The following is a 20,918-nucleotide window of genomic DNA, read 5'->3' as shown; positions in this document are numbered from 1 at the left end:
GCTCACTTTGTCCATCTGCAAAGTGGGGATAATAATGCCATCTAGCTTACAAACCCATCGTAAGACTTAACAATAGACCGTATGTGTAAATGTTTGATGCGCTGGCTCATAGTCGGAGCTCCATACATGAAGATGATGTTTTTATGGCTACTATTATAGGAATGCTTTTTTTTTTTTTAAAGATTTTATTTATTTATTTGACAGAGAGAGATCACAAGTAGGCAGAGAGGCAGGCAGAGAGAGAGAGAGGGGAGCAGGCTCCCCGCTGAGCAGAGAGCCCGACGCGGCACTTGATCTCAGGACCCTGAGATCGTGACCCGAGCCTAAGGCAGCGGCTCAACCCACTGAGCCACCCAGGCGCCCCTGGGAATGCTTTCTGATTAGGGTCACTGCTGGACTCATCCAGGGATCTTTGGTCTGTGCACTGCGGTGGAAACAGCTGTAGAAATCCCACACAGATGCTGTTACAGCGCCATCACTCGCCTGCTGTGGGAACCATGGGAAGTCGTTTCATTCCTTCAGACCTCGGCTTCCATTTCTATAAAATGGGAACAACTCAGTGGGGTCTTGTGGCACAGTGCCTGGGTACAGCTCAACACAGTCAGAATCAGAATAAGATAGCCCCCTCCCCCTGCCCAGGCAAGGCACGTCCACCTGGGGGAAATAGCTCCTGGCCATTACCAGCAACAACTACCAGATAACGAAGCTCTGGTTTGCCCTTCTCTATCTTTCCCAGACTAAGTCCCTCTGGACCTGTGGGCTCTACCTTCAAAGTATATCCAGAAGTCCTCCCCGATTCCTCCTGGCTGGGTTCCTGCCCTTCCTGTCTGCACCCATAACACCCACCCCAGTTCTGGGCTAAACTCTGTGGTGACATTCACCAGTCTGCATTTAAAAGATCACCCCAGGGGTGCCTGGCGGCTCAACCAGGTAAGCATGCAACCCTTGATTTCAGCTCAGGTCACGATCTCCTTGTCGTGAGACTGAGCCCCATAGGCTGGGCTCCAAGCTTGAGAGTCTCTCTCTCTCCCTCTCCCTCTACCCCTCCCCTGCTCCCTCTCACTCTCTTTCTAAATAAAGAAATAAAATCTTTATAAAAAAAATAAAAATAAAAGATCACCCAAAGGGGGAGGTATTAGAAAGAATGGAAGTTTAGGAGGTAGAAGTGGGGAGACAGATACCACGCATGCCTTCAGCCCTATATCCCAGAACCCTACACAGTGCCCGGCGCAAAGTGGGAACTCGGTACAACTTGGTTGGACAGATGCACGGATGGATGCTTGAGCACCTGGAAGGAAGAAAAGGAGGCGGGGGAGGGAGTAAGGAGAAAGAGGAAAGAAGGAAAAGGTCTTGGCACCTCTCACTGCTTTCCTCTGGCACCCCGCCCCCCACCACCTGCTCCTCTTCCACTCAATTCTGATCCTTCATCTGCAAAGCAAATGTATGGGGCCCGGCCCTAATCCCACATCAGTTCCTATCAAGGAGTTAACCAAGGAGAATCAGGTCTGACTCCAGAGTGCATGCATTTTCAACAGCAGTCCCATTTCCTAACAATTCACCTGGATGAAGCTCATTCTCCATTTACTCTTCCAGGGGACAATGAAGAGAAAAGAAAAATGAACAATTTATTTTCTTATTTAAGTATGTCACTGAGATAAGCAGCCCAGATGATCAACGTCTTAGGAATGTCTCTCCATCTGGATAGGGGCTTTGAGAAAGTTCCAAGGCTGGCTGGCATCTCCAGCGGCGCCCAAGGAGCGTGGGACAGGTCCTGCCTGCGCCCACTGCCGCCTCCCTGCCAGCCCGCAGCCTCCAGCGAGGCTGACATTGGGGAAGCGGGTTGTCCATTACAGCAGGATCCTTGTGGAAGTCCCCATTCATGTCGCATTGGTCAAACTACTCCAAGTCTGCCGATTTTTTCCACGAGCAACTTGTCCAAATAATGAGACTGGGGGAAGAATTTGGCCCATTCAAATTTGCCACCCGCCTGGCACCTCCTTAACCTTATACAGCAGCCTTGGCCCATGTGAGGAAGACAGGGGACGGTGAGGCAGAGGGGTGTTGTCTCCTAGTGCCTGCTAAAGGGTGGGTAAATCTCTCCCACTCAGGGGTGATGTAGTAACAAGCCGATTTGGCTGCATAGCCAAAGCCACCTTCTCCAATGAGCTTTATCGGTAATAAATGACTCCTCCTGTTTTTCACTCACTTTGGTCCGAACTTGAGAGGGAGGAAAGGTGTGCCAGGCAGGGTGTAGAGGAGGAACCAGACCAGACCCGTGCTCCCTGCCTGGGGTTCCCAGACCCCTACAGGTCTTCAAAGGCAGTAATGAGAGTTTGTGAGCTATTTTCAGTATTTCAGAGAGCCTAACAGAACCTGCGTTTGTCCGAGCTCAGAACGCGCACAGGCCACATAAACACTGAGTGTCTGCCTTGGGCTGGAAGGATTCCCAATCAGCAAGGTCACACTGCCCTTTGTCCATCCTGATTGGTGGGACAGAGACGTGGCCCTCCTGTGCCGTGTTCCCCCAAGGATAGGGAATGAAGGGATGCTGGTCTCCCCAGGCGCCCTGCTTACTGCTTGAGAAACTGTAGCCCCTTGGCAGGGCTGTCTGTGGCATCAAAAGGGGAAAATGCAATGAGGTGCATTTGGAAGAAAAAATGGGGGGGGGGTCTCAGCCTCAGATAAAGGGAATGAGAATGAGTTCCCAAGAAGATGCCTATTCCCAGAGCCAAAGATCAGAACCACCTGTTAGGAAAGTGAACATCTTGTGGCCTTGACGCAAACCATATGGAGGGGTGGGGGAGAAGGCCACGGCCACCGGAAGCAGGGAAGGGGACCAGGCCTCTGGAATAGGAGAGCTGGAAGGTAGAAAGGGTCACACGTCTGTTTCCACGTGGCGGATGTGGTTTCGCCCTCCTCAGCCCAGGGACAGAGCCTAGGGAAGCCGAGAAGTCTAGTGAACTTGTCCAGGGCCCCCTGGCAGAGTCTCTTGGTAAGCTTTTCAGGGTGGGAAGATTTGGGAGAGTTGATCAGTGCCAACAGACCAGAAAACAATGGCAGTGACATATGTCCTTTAGGAATAAAGACGGGGAAAGGATCCATGCACCTCTTAATCAATGCAGTCTGGTGGAAACAGTGCCTTGAAACACAAGTTTCCTGGGAGGAACTCCAAGTCCCCAGTCATAACAAGGTTGGGCTATGCTGATGGAGGGGGAGACATTCAGGAGTCCTGCTTCACCCCTACCTGCCAGCCCCTTACCCTGTGGCAGTATGAGCCGACAGAGGGGGACCCCCCTTTCCCCACTGCTAGGGAAGGCTCAGAAGGCAGTTTGGGCACTTGGCACCTCCCTCCTCACCCCTGGTTGGGCCACGTTTTACCAGCAGGCAGGGCCACTGAGTTGGAAGGCAAAGTGTGTCCCGCAGCTGTCCCCTACCACCGTCCAACCTAAAGCTGGAGGCAAAGCCAGCTCTTCATTCTTGTGGTTGAGGAAGGGACACAGAGATTGTGCCACAGACCCCATCCCAGCCTAATTCTGCAGAAGCTCCCAAGAGCTCCCTCCGTTGCTAAGGTTCACACTCACAGTGGGAGATGAAAAGTAACCCCTGGGCTCAGGCTGAGCCACATTCTCCAACTTGATGTCCCCAAAGCCTGTGCTTTGACAAGTAGCAGGCACACGCCCAGCTATTAATAAATGAATCAGTACTTTCTCTACCATCCAACTAGCATTCTCTGTCCTTATACTCCATCCATCAGAACCCCAGAAGGGGTGGGGGGTGGTTAGGGACATATCAGCCTGAGCTCCTGCCAAGGCTCACGCTTATCCTGAGAGCTTCAGTCTCTGCCACAGGGTGCCCCTCCCTTGCATCCCAGAGAGCAAAGCCTCCCCAGCTTCTCTCTGACCGAGGTGCCCATCGCCGATTGGAGGAAGGCAAGAAAGGATGTGCAAGTCCACACCATGGCCACTGCCATGGCCAGAGCACCGGGTCCCAAGTGTCCAGGAGCGAAGGGTGAGGCCTGAGTCACAGCAGCACTGGGGAGGATATGGGAGGGCTCGGGAGCTATTTGGGAAGCAGAATCCCTAAGATGTGATTAGCGACAAGCAGTACGTGAGGGTAGAACTCAAGAATGATTTCCAGATTTCCAGCTTAGGAAGATTTGACTGTAGTGTGGCCATTTCTGGGGGTGGGACACAAAAGAGCATGGGGTGGTGAGCATGCTGGAGGGGGGGTGGGGGGTGCTGGACCATGCACGTGTGTGTGTGTGTGTGTGTGTGGTGTTGGATCTGGGGTTCTGGAGACCTAAATGTGGGAGGCAGGGATGATCAGCGTGTGGATAGCGGTGTTAAGCCCCAGGAAGGAAGGAAATGCAGATCAACAGAGAGGAAGGCTAAGGGCAAAGCCATGGAAGCACTGATAGAAATGCAAGTTCGAGTAGGGAAGGATGAAGGAGCAGTGTCAGGTGCTGAAGAGAGGAAGGGACAGACAGAAGGTCAAGAGCAGGCTGTGCCTGATGGAAAGGTCTAGAGGCCAAGAGAGACACTTAAGACTTGGGAAGGAGGAAGTCATGTGGCACCCTGGGGGATGCACTTTCCCTGGATTGGGGAGGGTGGGAACCAGATGACAGGCTGACTGAGAAAGGAGCTGGCAGACACCCTCCCAGGAGCATGGCTAGGAAGGGAAGAAAACAGGGTGACAGCCAAAGAGGGTGAAGAGTCAAGGAAGGGGTGTTGTTCAGTGTGCTCTTTTAAAAAAGATTTTTTTTATTTATTTGACAGAGTTAGAGAGGGAGCACAAGTTGGGGGTGGGGGCTGCAAGGCAGAGGGAGAGGGAGAAACAGGCTCCCTCTGATGAGGGACTCAATTCCAGGACCCCGGGATCTGACCTGGGCCGAAGGCAGATGCTTAACCAACTGAGCCATCCAGGCGCCCCTCGTGTACCTTTAAGATGAAAACCAAGTGTGTTTATAGGCTCATGAGGAACAGGGATGCCAGTGACAGCAATGCCATTCCTGGGGAGCGCTTCCCTACCCAAATTCGGCAGTAAGGTTCATGCAGTTGTTTCCTTCAATGATGATTGTTCTGTGATGGAGGAAACAAGGTTGCTCAGGACAGCAAGTGGGCAAGGTTTCCTCGGCAATGAGAATGATCCCCAGATGGAGCCTATGGTTCAGAGGGGCACAGAGCTGGGGCGGGACATACCAGGGACTGCACTGAGGGGCAGAGGTCAACAGAGGCTGGTGAAAAGGAGGAAGAGGAGTAAGAATGGGTCAGGTGAACTTCTAGGTTCAAAGTCTGAGGCCTCGGCATGCTGAGTGGTTTCAGAGGCAGTGAGTCCTTTATTACCCTACCCGACCTTGATCTCTCTAGACTGATCAGTTCATTTTTTACTAAAGTGTGAAAGGCTAACACTTCTCAAAATAATTTAATTCTACCAACAACAACAACAAAATCTTCCTGCAACACAGGAACGCCATCTCAATGCTCTGTATCAAAAGTTTGCCTTGAACAGAAAGGAAAGCCTTGCTCTTTGTTGCTCTAAAAACTAGCTTCCAGGGTGTTCCATTTTTCCTGACAACCACTCTCTACATAGTCAGTCAACAAACGGATTGAGCATGTACTGTGCCCCAGGCCCTGTCCTAGGCGCTGGGGACACTCTTGGGGTGAAAAAAGAACCCAGACCTTGTCAGTGGGGCAGGAGATCTGTGTGCTCAGAGCCAGGCTCTTGCAAACAAAGACCTTTACAGGTGTAACTGCGAGGTCAGGCTTTTTGCCTCGTTCTACTTGCAACAGATAAGGCCCAGAAGAGAGCCAGGATTTGTGCTGGGTTGGACTTACTCTAAAGGTTACCCTGAGAAAGTGTGTCCCCTAGTGCTCCTCAGACTCTCAGGCACAGAAATCACCTGGGTCTCTTTAAAAACTGTTATGCTGAAAATTAAAAAAAAAATAATAATTATTAAAAAAAAAAAAAAGTGATTCTGATTCAGTAGGTGAACTGTGAAGCCTAAGAGGCCACATTTCTAAGAAGCTTCCTGGCCATGCCTTGGACCACCCGTCATGGGACACCAAGGGCCTAGTGTTTCCCAAGCTCACCTGATCATGAAAGATTCTTCTCCCATGGCACTGATTTAATCGTCCCTACCTCACAAATAAAGGCCACCTTGGGCCTCACAGGATCTTTGTACTTTCTGCCTTAGCATCCCTATTCGTCTCAGTCTCCCTGCTGAGTCCCTGGTTCCTCATAGGGAAGGCAGACTCTGGAAGGCCCTCCACTGAGCTAGGGCCACTCCCCCTGAGGACCGGGTCCTATTTGAGCCAGGAAGCTAAGAAGACAAGGACCTGCATTCCTTGGCCCCACTCTGGGAGCTTCCTCCAGAAGCCTGCCTTGACTGCACCCTAACCCCAGCCCCACCCCACCCTGACCCCACTGCACTGCCCTGCCACCCTCACCAATCGGCCCTTTGTTCAGTGGGTTAAGCAGTTTAGGAATGTAAATGCCAGACTAACAGGCTACAGGGCTTACTGTCTCCTCTGCTCCTCCCCACCCCCCAGGAATCTGACTGCGCAAATCTGGTTACCTGTGAGCGGGGCTGGGAGTGGCCTTAGGAGTTAGTGGGACACATAGGTAGTCAAGGCCAGGATCCCCCAGTGAGAAAGCAGGGAGCCAGGTCAGCTAAGACCAAACCTCACTAGCGTTCTGTTTTGCAACTTCTGCGAAAGTAACTTTTGCAAAACATCCTGAGACAAAACAATTAACCATAAAACATGGGTCTCTCTTGGCGCTATAGACAGGCTAAGGGAGAGTCAGGCAGGTAGGCTCAGGGCCTGGTGAGGCTGGGATTACCGTGCGGTCAAGGCAGACTTCTGGAGGAAGCTCCCAAGTGGTACCAAGGAATCCAGTTCCCAGCCTCTTACCTCCCTGGCTGGTACAGGACCACCCTCCCAGGGGAGCAGGGAGGGGGCGGGCAGCCTGAGCTCACTGGTGGGATTTTCAGAGTGACTTAGTCTCCAAATGTCAGCCCTAAAGACCATCAACACATGAACAATAACCTGACAGGTAGCTGGTGCATGATCAAAGCCGTGACTGGCGCACTTCATGGGGGCCCCCCACACAGGATACTCAAGATAGTTTCACAAAACAGCTCATAAAAACCCCTACACTTAGAAACTCTGAGGGTAACTCTCTCAGGCCACCCCTCCCTCTCCAGGAGCTTTATAGGATTGCTCAGTAAACTTGGCTTTGTTGCCCACCACCCTTCTTTCTGGTCTCCCTCTTCATCCTTTGAAGAGGTATGACCTGACAGAGAACCTCAGGTACTAAGGGGACAAAGTTCCTGTAACAGTAAAGGAGGGGAGGGGGTGGCCTCCCTCCCTGCTTCCTCTGCTGGGTCCTGGGGGCCCCCTCAAGACCAGGGCCATAACAAAGTGAGCAGGAGCGGTGGTTGAAGGCCTATGACCTTGGTGTTCCACCTTCAGAACTGGGAGCTGTTTGCCTGAGAGATTCCCAGACAGACCCCATGTGCACAGTAATAATAATACTAAGAGAAGCTTCTCAGGATGCAGACTGCACACCCCACTCCTAGATTCATACTCTGATTCAGAAGACCAGGGGCGGGAGGACCTGGGGCTCCCCATGTGTAACCGGAAACGTGGCTACAGTGACAGTTGTGTCTGTTGGGCCTGGATCAGACCAGCTTTCAATCCGGGCTCTCCTCTCCCCTGCAGTGTGGTTGGAGGTGAGGAACTTCATCGCCTTCAACTCTGCTTCCTCAACTGCCAATGGCCGACTTCTTAGGAGCTCCAGGCTTAAGGAGAGGAAAATACAGCTCTCAGCCAGGGGCCCAGTATTCCCTAAAGGACAGCTCCCGGCTTCCAGGATGGAGACAGTGGTGCCGCTGGAGGGGAAGGCAGACATAAGCCCATGCGCCTCTGGCAGCTGGCAGCCTTTGTGCAAGCCACTTGCCCCTGGTCCTAGACCTCCTAGTGGGCATCCCCAGCATCCCAGGGACCTGTGTTCAGATCTGGAGGGCCTGCTTGCTGCCCTAGGAAACTTGCCCTGCCCGCTCCCCACTTCCACTGTTCTCTTGGAGTTCCCTGGGTATCTGGGAGTTTATAACTGTCCTTGGCCAAAGGCCAAGGGGCTTTGAAGTAGTATTGACAGGCATGACCCCCCGCCCAGGGCCACAGCAGACGGCCGACTGACTCTGTGCAGAGTGCCAAGGGCTTAAACACCCTCCTTGTTGACAGAGCTGCTGGGCTGAAACCCGGCTAAAGGTAAGGCCAGGGACCTGGAGGGTCCCAGGTCAGGTGTGGGTGATGACAAAGAGATCAAAGGTCAGGAAGAGGGTCCAGCTGAAGATGAGACCCAGGGGAGGAGGACAATGGTGACAATGCCAGGGAGCTCACAGGGCTGGGGAAAAGGAGGGAGTCGAGACAAGCCACAGAGACGGAAGAGAAAGAGGCCACGGAGCGAATAGTGAGGGGCACATGTGACTGGCTGGGGAGGAAGACCACGGGTCCCCCCGCCAGACAGTCTGCTGAGTCATCCCTGAGTAGGTACATTTCCTATTTTTATTCTTTCGGGAGGAAAGTGTGGTGCTGTTCTCACTGAGGGAGGATTAACGGCATGGTGATTTACAGCCCACAATTTATGTAGTGGGGCTCGTGGACTCCTGGCAGTTCTGTCTGATGCTTACACCCTCTGGGAAGGTGGGGAGCAGGGTGGGGGCACACAGAAGAGAAAAGATCCCTGCACCCCCTGCCAGCCCCCCTCCCCCATGGCACCCTAAGCACCTTGCCAGACCCGCCTCTGCCCACAGGGCCCACGCCCCACCGACCCCTCCTCCCTGCAGAGGTCTGCACCTTCCAACCCAGCCAGCCGAACTGCAGCCCGGCTCCGACCCTGCACATTCCTCCTTGAGGTTCTTGTGTTAGCACACCCGCGGGTCACGCAGAACTTCTAGACCCTCTGCACGCCTTGCTCCCGCTGACCAAGGGCTTGTGAGAGTGCATTTCCATAGTGGGCACGCCTCCCCCGGGGGCCCTCTTCATCTGCCCTTTGCTACCTCTCCTGCACACCTCCGCCAGAGCCTGCCTTGCTTCAGGAGCCTTCCCAGAACCCCTGAGACTGTTTTTCTAATTATGGCAAAATTCATGTACCATCCATGGACCACGTTAACCAGTTTTAAGGGGTACAGTTCAGTACGTCCATGTCCTTCGGCATGTCCCCACTGTCCCCACACTCCATCTCCAGAACTCTTCTTGTCTTGCAACACTGAAACTCCGTATCCGCTCAACACTAACTCTCCGTTCCCCTCTCCCCCTGCCCTACCCTCCCTACTACCCTTCTCCTTTCTGTCCCTACGGATTGAACTACACTGGCTTCCTCATCAAAGCAGAATCATACAGTATTGGTCCTTTTGTGACTGGCTTTTCTCACTTAGCAGAATGTCTCCAAGGATCCGCTATGTTGTAGCCTGTACAATTTCCTTCCTTTTCAAGGTTGAATAGTATTCCCCGGTGTAGGTAGAGACCACGTCTGGTTTAGCTACTAACCAGCTGATGGACATTTCAGTTGTTTCCACCTCTTGGAAACTGTGAATCAGGCGGCCTTGAACACGTGTGTCAGACTTGTCTCTGTCCCCAGTGTGTCTGAGAGCTCGGGCACAGCACAGACCCTCCGTAATTGCCTTGCTGAAGGACTGGGTGGTCCCTCACATTTTCCAAGTGTGGTACCCAGCAAGTCATTAATTTCTACTTTAGCTGGCAACTTCAGAAAACACAGGGCCTTAAGCCAGAAGAGAGACCTTTTGCAAGATTAAGGAGCCCCGTATGGATCGGAAGTCCGGAAATCCTCAAAGCCCTCCATACAGAGAGCCAGGCCTGTGAGAGGGTAGAGCCAGGTTGGCCTGGGAACCCGCCCTGCCCCTAGCATCTCAGCCGCCCCACATGACTCCACTTCTGCCTTTCATAGAATACTGAGAGATCTGACCACATAAAATGAAGTGTTTCTGTCCAGAGAAAAAGGCCATAAACCAAACAGACAGATGGAAGATTGGGTGAAGTTATGTGTAACCTCTAATACTGACAGAGGGTAATACCTGGGCTGTAGAAAGAACCTCTGCAAATTGACCGAAAATTTTCCGAAATTAGACAGGAAGCCCGGTTGAAAAGTACACAAGGAACATGAATAGACTATTTGCATAAGGGGAAGCTCAAACCACTAACAAGCATATAGGAGATATTTGAATATACTAGTAATCAGAGAAATGCCAGTTAAAACAAGGAGATGGCACTTTAAATTCATCAGAACAGCCAAAATTAGAAAGATGGATAATATCAGGTATTAGTGATGATATGGGGAGACAGAAACTCTTGTGCACTCTTCATGGAAATGAGCCCTGGCTGAGCCTTTCTGGAAAACACTCCAGCAGAACATAGGAAATTAACATATTAACTCAAGGATCCCAATTGCCCATTTATACAGCCTCCAGTATGCTCACACAGGGTCCCAAGAGAGCATGAATGAGGAAGTTCTTCTGAATTTCATGCGTGGCTGGGAGCTACAGCCAAGCCAGGGGTCTCTCCTCAGGTGAAAAGCATACACGGAATGTGATACAGAGCTCATAAAGTAACACAGCAATTAGAAGCCACAAACCAGACAAACACAGAAGCGAGGCTAGATATTTAAAATATAGTGTTGGGTAAAATAAGAAACTGCATGAAACGTGTAGCTCACTGCTATCTATGTAAATTAAAAACACACAAAACAGTCCTACATATATTACAAGGATCCATGCTTATTTCAAGACATCTATCAAATGTATCAGAGTGGGTACAGTTGTAGGAATGCAATAATGCCTTGAGATTGAAGATAAAGGGAGGAAAACATTTAAAATAAAAACAAGACAGGAACCTTGCATAGACAGATGATCTTCAAGCATTATCGTCTGAAGATGGGATGAATCCAATGTTATGCACCTGAGCTCAAAACAAACAAAAAAGGCACAAAATTAAAAACACCTGTGCCTGCCACGTGACTCAGGGAAACTATCTCTGTAACATTGTCCTCTTTCCACGTTCCTGGGAACACAATATCATAAGAGATGTGAGTCCCGTGGCCCTGGAACATAAGGAATGTTCATCTTGCTCGAGTTAAAAGGCCTCAGCGCAAAGCTTTGTCCCCTGGATGAATGTGTTAGTGAAGGAGAAACCTGGGCAATCACCCCCACTCCCACGGAATGCACAGTGATGCTGTCCCATGGCGGCCGGGTGGGTACGAGAAGGCTGAGCCCTATGTCTGATGGGCAAGTGCTTGGCCCCTCCATCCCAAGTTCCCCAGATCAGCCACACAGGCCGTCGGAGAGCTAAGAATGGATCGGATCAGGGCCAGGACGCCCAGCAAGTCCGCCCTTCTTTACTCGTTCCCCCTATGAAGCAGGTGGTCTGCAGAGGGAAGGGGTTGGGAATCCCTGGAAAGCCAAGCCAAGCCAGCCTGGCCACCAGACGGGATCTCCCACTGGGTGGTGCTTAGTCTAGTGGCTTACGGTCATATCCCCAGATCCTTTTAGTTTGGTTCATTAAAGAGCTTCCAAGTTCAGGATCACACAGGCACCATGAGTAATATTATCCGCATTCTACAGCTGAGGAAACAGAGGCCCGCAAAGATGAAGTCATGGTCACGGAAGTCGTGAAGGCATGACGGAGACAGAACACCAGTTTCCTGACCCTTGTGCCAAATTTCAAGGCAGATATCAAACACACGAGACTACCTCCCTCCCAGCCTCGGATCTGCCGTGGGTCAGTCCTCCCGCAGCTACCCAGACGACAAGGGCCAAGAGGGTAGGGCCACACGGGTCCCCAGGAAGAGGGGATGCCATCCCAGAAGTGGCTGTTTTCATGCTAGGAACTCTTTCAAGGGGATTGAAAATGAATCAGCACACTCTCACCTCCTTCTTCTTGCCAAGGAACGTGCCAGAAGCCCACACAAGGCTCACTCAGTCTCTCCGCCTCTCTCCATACTCAACCCTCTCCCCGGAAACAGCGAGGGAGGAGGCAGTGAGGGTCAGCAGGTGGTAGGCGAGACAAGGGTGGCAACCAACAGACGAAGTTCCCTCCCCGGGCTGAGTCCACCCTACCACACCTGTTCATCCTAGAAGAGCCCGAATGAAACGCCAGGGCGTTCTCTCACAGGGACGCGGCCCTCAGATGATCTAAATTTCAAAGTCTCTGCTCTCTCCCTTTAAACTTGAAACCGTCACACAAGTTCGCTTCCATTCAATAAATAGATGTGTCTACTTAACGGAACTTAGGCGATTTCTGATCTGAAAACTCAGAAGATGGACACACCTTTTTTTTTTTTTAGGTTTGGGGATTATAACTGCACTTAATTGAGTATAAATTAGAAACTGGAGGGAAGGAAGGCTATTTGGGCTGCAATACCAGCCCTTATGTTCTGTTCCAGACCACATGTGAGATTCTCAAATAAATTTCTGAGAGTTATCTCAGCGCTGTCAATAACTGAACCACATATTCCTTATTCCTAGCATCATAAAAACTATATATGATGACTTTATAATGATGACTTTCAAGGATAGGATGGACATCCTCATAGAGATCAATTCTGTTTAAAACGTTCTGACATTTTACAGAAACAAGTAGATAGAAAGAAAAGGCAGTTTCCAGTGGGGAGACCCCCCCCAAGAGAGGAGTGCCACTGCAGTGAAGCCCTCCACCACTGAAAAGATGGCTTGCTATGGGTACAGCCACCCCAGGAGTTTAGGGAGGACACGGTGCCCTTGTCTGACGCTGGGCTGCATGGGGGTTTCCTGTCATGTTTCTGGCACAGTTCTCTGACAGGGCTCGAGGTGGTGGCCACAGAGGACTCCCAATTGCTCCCTGAAGAATGACCTCTGACAGAAGGAGATTGGAGCCTCCAGCATTTTAGGATGCATGCCCGAGTGGAAGCAGGGCTGATGCGGACTTTCCATCTGCTGGAGATTTCACAGTTCTGGTAACCAAAAACCTGAGGAGCTCTGGGGAGGAAGAAGAAGATGCTAAAAACATGGGAAGCAGGTTGTTTCTGGTGCCCTCACTCATTTCCATTTCTTTACAGAGCCCACTCAGTTGCCTATAAACCTCACATCTCCCAGTACCCCATCCCAACCACCCAAGTCAAGCTGTCCCAATATAGCCTGACTCGTCCCCATCTCACCGCATCCCACCAGGACACATTCACCTCCACTCCACCATATCCCAGTTTGTCTCATTCCACCCCACCCAAACTCTACCCATCCCATCCTATGCCATTCCACCCCAATCCTTTACTGACCCATTCCTATCCTGCCCAACAGGATACCCAGTCAATCACCTGATTGCTCTACCTCCCACACTCTCAATACCACCCCAAACCATTGTATTTCACTCAACCCTCTTCTTTTCCATTCCACCACCCATCCCAATCCACCCCAATCCACTCCATCCCATCCCAACACCTCCCTGCGGCTCTTGATCCTACCGTCACTCACTCCTTCCTACTTGATCTCAGCCCATCTCAGATTATCCTCTTTCTCCAATTCCAAGCCATGATATTTCATTACGTTCCCTCCCCTCTCATGCCCTGCTTTGTCAAAGCTCTCATCTATGATCATATACAGAGATGAGACTGTTTGTTCTTTGTGTTACAGGAAGCTACGTGAGAAAGTCAAAAGGTCTCACCGTCCCCCAAACATCTAACAGTTAAATGTGTATTGGGGTGGGAGAGGAGGGGAAAAAAAAAAAAAAGACAAAATCTCATCTTTAAAGAAGAGGTATGAAAAGATAATCCAGGGAACTGGGCTCTCGGGAGTCCAGAAAGAAAACAAATTGAGTTTCCTTTGTCTCTCTTAGCTTAACAAGAGTCAGGAGAGAGCTCTAAGAATGTCACTATCATTTTCAAGTTGAGAAAACCCCACATTGCATAGTCTACCCTTTGCCTTCTGTGGGTCCAAGGGAGAGCCAAGCTCTGTTCAAAGCCAGTGAAGCCACAAAGACACAGTGTCTCTTTGAGGTAGAGAACTCTGCAACAACCCTCCAGTTTCAAGTTCACCCCCATGTACCCCTGTTGTGGAAGATCTCTGCGGCAGGCAGAGAGGAGGGGGTTGGGAGGCCATCTCCCGCCCTCAAGGACTGAAACCCCAGCACTGTATCAGGGACATTGTCCAGCTTCTAGGAGGAACTTGAGGACCCTCCCCTATGACCCTTCTAGGAAGAGGCGGGACCAGCGTTAATAGGGTTGGGTGAGTTGGCCAGGTTCTTAAAGGTGTCCTTTCAGCGGGAGAAACGAAGAGAAAAGGTTCTTGTGATGCATTGAGCAGCATGTCAGAGGGGCACGTGTTAGACACCTGAGACCTCCAGTGGGCTCTCGGACCCCAAGCCCACCTAACAGGGGTTAGACCTGTTTCCCTCCCAATTCTGCGAGGCTGGTGCCCGAAGAAAGTAGATGGTAGCAGCAGCACGGGCAAGGGGGCAGTGGTGGTGGTGGGGACAGCATCTAGCAGGCACTGGGTGCTAACAGGGTGTCCAGCACCATGACAACTGCTTTCCCGGGATTAAGCGAGTGGCTCCTGGAGTCAAGTAGCCCTGGGGGCTGATCCTGCTTCCTTTACCTATCTACTCTAAAACCTTGGCCAAAATGCTTAACTTGTGAGCCTTCGTCTCTTCAAATACGATAAAGTGCCTGGATGGTTATGTGAATTGAATAGTAATGTCTATGAAGCATTTAGCCATTTAGCCAGACTCCCCAAAGGAGAGCTACTAGCTGGGTGCTCCCCAGGAGGGCCTGGGCCACCTCCCACTTGGGGGGCGCTCCTTTGCCCCTTCCCACTCCTCCAAACCCTTTGCCTTGGGAATGTCCAAGAGGGCAGTGTGAGGGTAAGGAGGCCTTGGGTTCCAGAGAACCTGCCTTTCATCCTCTGACAGGTGCTCTTCGGGTGTGTGCTGGGGGCTGGGGGCTGGGCTACACCAGCCTGCATGGGTGCATGGGCCTTTAGGGAATATGGATAGGTGCCACCTCACTAACCAAGACATTCCAATATGTCCTGCTGAGCTTTATAGCAGGGGGAGCTTGGGGGCTGAGAGGCCACTGGAGGTCTCAATCAAGATGGGGGTTTGGGAGCAGCAGACCAAGGAGGCTTGTGCAGTCACAGCAGCTGTGGTGGACACGGATGGACCATGGCTGCCCCAGGGTTGAACGCCTGGGGTCCAAGCCTCAAGTGCCCAGCAGCACTTGGGGGGAAGCAGCCCTGGGGGAAAAAGCAGGGCAGAGGCAGCAGCCTGGGCAGAAGGATTCCAGGGGAATGGTGCCAGCCTGGACCCCTTAGAAGCTGGACAACAGTATGGTTATGAGTAAAGGATCTGGAGTTGGGCAAACTGGCTTCAAGCCCTAGCTTGGCCATTGACTATTGTGTGGCTAAGTTATGTAGTTCTCTAAACCTATTTCTTGCCATACAAAAAGGGGATAATAAGATTGCTGGCCTCACCAGGTTGCAGTGAGGCTTGAGTTCATCCGACCAAGTGGTTGGGATGGGGCCAGCTCATGATGGGGACTCAGGGACTACCAGCCATTAGTGTTATTCCTTTGGGTATCTCAGGGCACCTGGTGGGTGCTGAGGCCATGCTGAGGGCTCACACACTTCCTTGATGAGTCTTCTGCCTTCAGGGTCCCCACTTCAGCCCCAGCTTGCACTAAATGGGCACTCTGGATAAGGTAAGTACGTGTTGGGTCTGGTGCATCTCTGACTTCTAGTGTTTCCCACAACACAGGAATGACATGCCGCTTTTCCAAGTGGGACCCTGAGACTTGGAAAGGTGGACCAGTTCTCTACAAGGACCATCTGGCTCTGCGGGCCAATCAGAGGCCTTTAGTCCGGCTGGCATAAAAACCATGGTGAGGCAGGGGCAGGTCACACACCTGCAACCAGGTGGCGCTGCCGAAGCCACCTGCTGGACCCTTGTGGACCAACAAACCCTGTAGTCCGAGAGCCCGCCATCTTGTTCTCCAGTCCCCTTACACACGCTCCCAGTCTCACCTTCAACAAAGCCACACTCTCTCTAGCCAGAGACGTGCTCAACATTACCTGCTACAGTCAGCTTCTTTCTTGAAAACCAAAAACTTGGGTGCCTGGGTGGCTCAGTGGGTTAAAGCCTCTGCCTTCGGCTCAGGTCATGATCCCAGGGTCCTGGGATCTAGTCCCGCATCCGGCTCTGCTCAGCAGGGAGCCTGCTTCCCTTCCTCTCTCTCTGCCTGCCTCTCTGCCTACTTGTGATCTTGTCTGTCAAATAAATAAAATCTTTAAAAAAAAAAAAAAGAAAGAAAACCAAAAACTTGCAGTTCCATGGCAAATGAAAATTCAAATCCATACACTGGTAACTGAGTGGTTGAGTATCTTTCCTTTGGGGGAGTAGGGACAATGATAGCTAAGGGCTTGTGCACCGGTTCTGAAATCTAAGGAACTATCTTACTAATCTGTGACGTTTAGTTCTGGGGGGCAGAAGCAACAGGGGACCAGGCATCATTGTCATCTCTCACTGTCCTGGCTGCTGAAATTCTTGATTTAGCTTTATCAGTCCCTAGAAAACCATCCAAGGGTTAAAAAAAAGAAAAGTTTCAAAACCATCTGCTGATTTAACAACCATTTATCAGGCACTAATTCTATGCAAAGTTCTGAGCTGGGTGCTGGGGATACCAAGAGAAAAAAGTACTATCCCTGTCTTTGGGAAGCTCACAGTTCAATATGTGAGACAAAAAAACAAATACTTTGAGGACAACTCAATTAGTATTATAATCAAACACTTGGGTATGCTCAGTGCTCCAGTCCCCAAGACACCTCTGACAACAAGCACTTAGGGAATAAGTAAAACAGAATTAAAAAAATAATAATAATTTGGTATTTGATTTTTTTTTAAGGCAATGAAGTGATTAGCACGGGGAAAATCAGAACTTTGGTGGAATTCCTTAAACTCACAGGTCAATGTTGCTTTTATTTTGAATTACTTAGTAAGCATATAGGAGACACAACAGCCTTGTCCATGCTCAGAGCCTCTGAATCCAGAGAAAAGTAGCTAGGGTTAGTCAAAGTTGAAGGTAGGCACTTGATGGCCACCTGATAGGGAAGGAGTTGAAGATGACATTAAGGTTTCTAGGCTGGGTAACTGGGAAGAACCACCAGCCTACACAGGGAATCCTGGAGGTTCAGGAAAGAAGCTAATGAATTTGTTCTAGAAGGGAAACATCTAGGTGAAGCTATCCAAGAGTCAGCTGGATACATGGGCTATGTAGACCCAGAGCTTCCATGGGCTAGGATACCAAAAGACACGTCAGGAGAAGCGTCTTGGCAGGAGACATCTGGAAGCTTCAGAGTGTGGTGGTGGAAGGGCGGGACCGGGTTGAGCTCCCCTACAAAGTAGGGAAAGGAAGTGAGGAAAGACACAAGGGCTAGAAGGCTGTAGGAAATGCTTACAGGAGGGGAAGAAGTGCTACCACCAGACACTGTGAAGGAATAGCCAAGAGGCACGAGAGAAATCAGCATAGCACAGTATCCCAGAAGCCCAAAGAAGAAATGTTTAAAAAAGAGTAACCCAAAGTGTTCAAAGCCACAGAGAGGTAAAGGAAGACAAACACAGTACATTGCAATGGACATGACAATCAGAGTAGTCCTTGAAGATCTCTCCTGGAGACTTCCAATCCCAGGGACAGAAGGCAGATTGCAGAGAGTGAACAGTAGCCAAGAAAGTGATTTGAAGACCCCTTTGAAGACACTTGTAAAGACAAAGGGATGGTAGGGAGAAGGTCAACAGGGCCAAGAAGTCTGGTTAGCTTGTTTTAGGTTATAGAGCAAGCAGCTTGCAGGCCAAGGGGACATGGAAGAAGAGAGACAGACTGAGCCAGAGTTAACAGAGAACGTAAGTGGCGGGAGGTCTCTCTGGGGTTCAAAGCCAGAGGGAGTGTGAGACCGGCCTGACCCTGACAGAAGGGTTGAAGGTCTAAGGCAAAGGTGAGTGAGGAGGCTCCCCCTTCTCAAATCCTTATAATCATTGTATTCAGTCCTCACGGGTCCAAGCAAGGGAGACAGTTCAGTCCTGAGCGTCTTTCAAAGTCAACAGTGTACAGAGAACACAAAATGAATGTTCTTCCCCTTTGAAACTGAGAAAGCCTGCGATCATCCATCACCAAGTCCATTTCCAAACCTCTGCTGCTGGCAAGGCCAAACAGCACATCTGAATGCGGGAAAGGTTTAGAAAGAAATATACTGGAAGCACTGGAAGCCAGAGCCACTGGCCAGAGAGCAAATGCCTCCTCCTCCAAGCCATCACCACCGCCAACTGCTCTGCTGACCAAAGAGCTGGAAGCCAACGGATCTACAAGGCAGAATTCCAGCACCGCCCAGCACTGTGCAACCTCCAGGGAGAAGGCCTTTTTCTTTCCCCAGGGGCATGACATACCCAGGGGGCAGGGACGTATCTAGCCATAAAAACAGCTCCATGGCCTCAGGGCCAATCTAAGTCTGCAAAGCCACACCTGGACAGACGTCGGAGAGCCCCGACAGTCCCAGTCCGGAGCAGAGGTTCCTCCCACCGCCCATGTGGCAGGTCTGGGGGACCAGCGGCATCGTGGGGAACAGCGCAGCCACCCAGTGGGTGTGGGTGTGCGCGAGGCCAGAGCTTCTAGGCGAGCGCACCGCGGGCGCCCCTCTCTGGGTGTCGGCAGCTATGACTCCTAGGAAAACCAAGAAAGTCCGGTCAAGTCGGGATGGGAAAGCCGAAGCTCTGGGCGCCTTCCCAGAGCAGCTACCCTAACATTCCCGGCTAAGGGGCTGGCGACCGTCTGCAGGTTCCGGTTCACAAGACGCTGGAGCCCAGAGCGGGCCACCAAGCTTGCCAGGGAAGGGGCGCACTTTCCAAGAAGGGGGCACGGGATGCTGGAGTGGCGGAGGCCAAGCCTTCAAAGGTTCAATCGGTGGTTTAAAAAAACAAACAAAAAACAAACAAAACCCCACGTATCTAGGCCGGAGGTGCCCGAGTCCTAGCCTAGGCAGCAGGTGTTAGGGGTTTTCTCTCCCAGTGAGTATCAGCATCCCGGGTAAATAAAAATCCGGCCCCAGGCGTCGCCCGTTTGGACCCGTCCCCACCCGGGAACGCGGAACTTTCTAGGCTGTGGCTAGCGCTGAGCCTCAGAGCAGTGCAAGAGATAAAGTGGAAGGGCACCAGTCGGGGCCACTGGTCCCCACTGGGGACTGGGTTCTCCCGAAGGTCCGCGAGCCTTCCCGGGACCGCAAGCTGCAGCCAGACACCCGTGAAGTTCCGGGATTCGTCGCACCCGCCTGGTCTTCCCCCCTCCCTGACTCGGTCGCCGGGAGCAGGTCCTGCCGCCCGCGCCGCCGCAGCCGCAGCCCCGCCGCTCGGCTGCAGCAGGGCGCGGGAAAGGGCACTTTGGCGCGGAGTGGGAACCGAGGGGAATGTGGCGGCGCGGAACCTGGCGGCGACACTCCCTCCTCCGCCCCCGGGCACAACCCCCGCCCCCGCCTCCCTGTGGCTCAGCACCCTCCAGCCCCCACCTGAGTCTTCCCGCAAGGCGTGCGCGGGACCCTGGCCCTGGGCGCGCGCCCACCTGACCGCCCCCCCTCTTCTAGCCCCGAGCGCCGGGGGGAGGGGGACACTTGGGGAGGGGGTGGTGGCCGCAGTCTCGAAACGGCTCTGGCTGGGGCACGGGCTTCATTCACAAGAAAATGGGCGGGGGCAGGAAGGGCAGACCCTGCAGACGCGGAAACGGGGAGGGGGCGCGCCATTCCTTTCCAGCCCCCAGGACCCGTGTGCCAACCGGAATCGGGAGGCGGCGGTGGGGGTAGGGCTCCAGGAAAGTTTATCGGGGGAAAGCCTGGCACCTGGGGGGCTGGGAGGCTGGAGCAACTGAAACCACTGAAACTGAATCCGGGTGCCCCCCAGCCCCGGGCGGGGATGTCTGTCTCCCAGGCTCCCCACGCTGGCCGAAACCGGCCAAGTTGCGGCTGGGGTTGAGGGCAGCAAGGAGGGTGAGGGTGGAGGTGAGGACGCGGCTGACGGTGGGAGGAGGATGGGGGATCGACTGAAGCGAGGCTGAGCAGGAGGGTGGGCGACTGGGAGTGGGGAAGGTTAAGGGAGAGAGCGGGGAAAGAGACAGGGACCCTGCCAGGGAGGGGTGGGCGCGGGGCTCGGGTGGGGCGCGCGGCGGCCGCGGCTCCGAACCGCGCGACCGGACTTACCCGCGGCGGCCGAGGCGCCGAGCAGCCCCCAGCCCAGCAGCAGCAGCAGCGGCGGCGGCGTCGGCTGCGGCGGCGGGCGGCCCCAGCGGCTCCCGGCGCCCGAAACGAGCGCCGAAATCCCGGCTTCGCTGCGAGCCCTCCCCGCGGGGCAGCCGCAGCGTCCCTGCTCCCGTCCCCGCGAGCGCGGCATGGCGCGGCCGGCAGCGCCGAGGGAGAGGCTCCGCTCACCGCCGAGGAGAAAGGAGGTCAGGAGAGCTCTGGAGCTTTTTTCTGCTCGGAAAAAAATCCCGGTACGCGGGAGCCCTGAGCTTCTGCGGCTGGAATGAACCAAGTGTCCGCCCGGCCGGGGAGAGGCGCGCTGCGCTCTCGGAAATGACTCGCTCCAATCCCGCTTCGCGGGGTTCGCGCCGGGGGGCGGGGGGGTGAATTATCCCCGGATTAATCACTCCGGAGCCGCTTCTCCGCCGCTCCAAATGCTGGGGGTGGAGGCGTAGCAAAGGAAAAAATATTGGAGGGTGGGGGTTCCTCTTCCGAGCCACCTCCACCTCCAGATAAACCCCAAATTACATCTAAAGGGTTGTTTATTCCTGTTTGTTTTACAATTGACCAGTTTCTTTTAAGTTCAGTCTTCTCGTTTCCATTTATA

General features: G+C 52.7%; 1 protein-coding gene across 6 annotated transcripts in view; it reads right to left on the bottom strand.

Annotated features, from left to right (window-relative positions):
- The window catches only part of CSMD2 (CUB and Sushi multiple domains 2), a 601,873-nt gene extending 581,084 nt beyond the window's left edge, over window positions 1–20,789 (bottom strand). For 4 of the 6 annotated variants that reach the window (XM_032302436.1, XM_032302437.1, XM_032302439.1 and 1 more), the window contains exon 1: window positions 20,273–20,786. In XM_032302436.1, the coding sequence (XP_032158327.1) occupies window positions 20,273–20,462 (190 nt within the window). In that variant the 5' untranslated portion in view covers window positions 20,463–20,786. Of the gene's footprint in view, window positions 1–20,272 lie in introns of all 6 variants that reach the window. The other 2 variants (XM_032302441.1, XM_032302440.1) reach the window with 2 other exon arrangements.
- Between the last annotated feature and the right edge of the window lie 129 nt (window positions 20,790–20,918).

The sequence above is a fragment of the Mustela erminea genome, chromosome 10 (genome assembly GCF_009829155.1).
Source record: "Mustela erminea isolate mMusErm1 chromosome 10, mMusErm1.Pri, whole genome shotgun sequence".
Taxonomy (NCBI): Eukaryota; Metazoa; Chordata; class Mammalia; order Carnivora; family Mustelidae; genus Mustela; species Mustela erminea.
The sequence above is the reverse complement of the archived record's forward strand: the minus strand, read 5'-3'. Positions and strand labels throughout refer to the sequence as shown.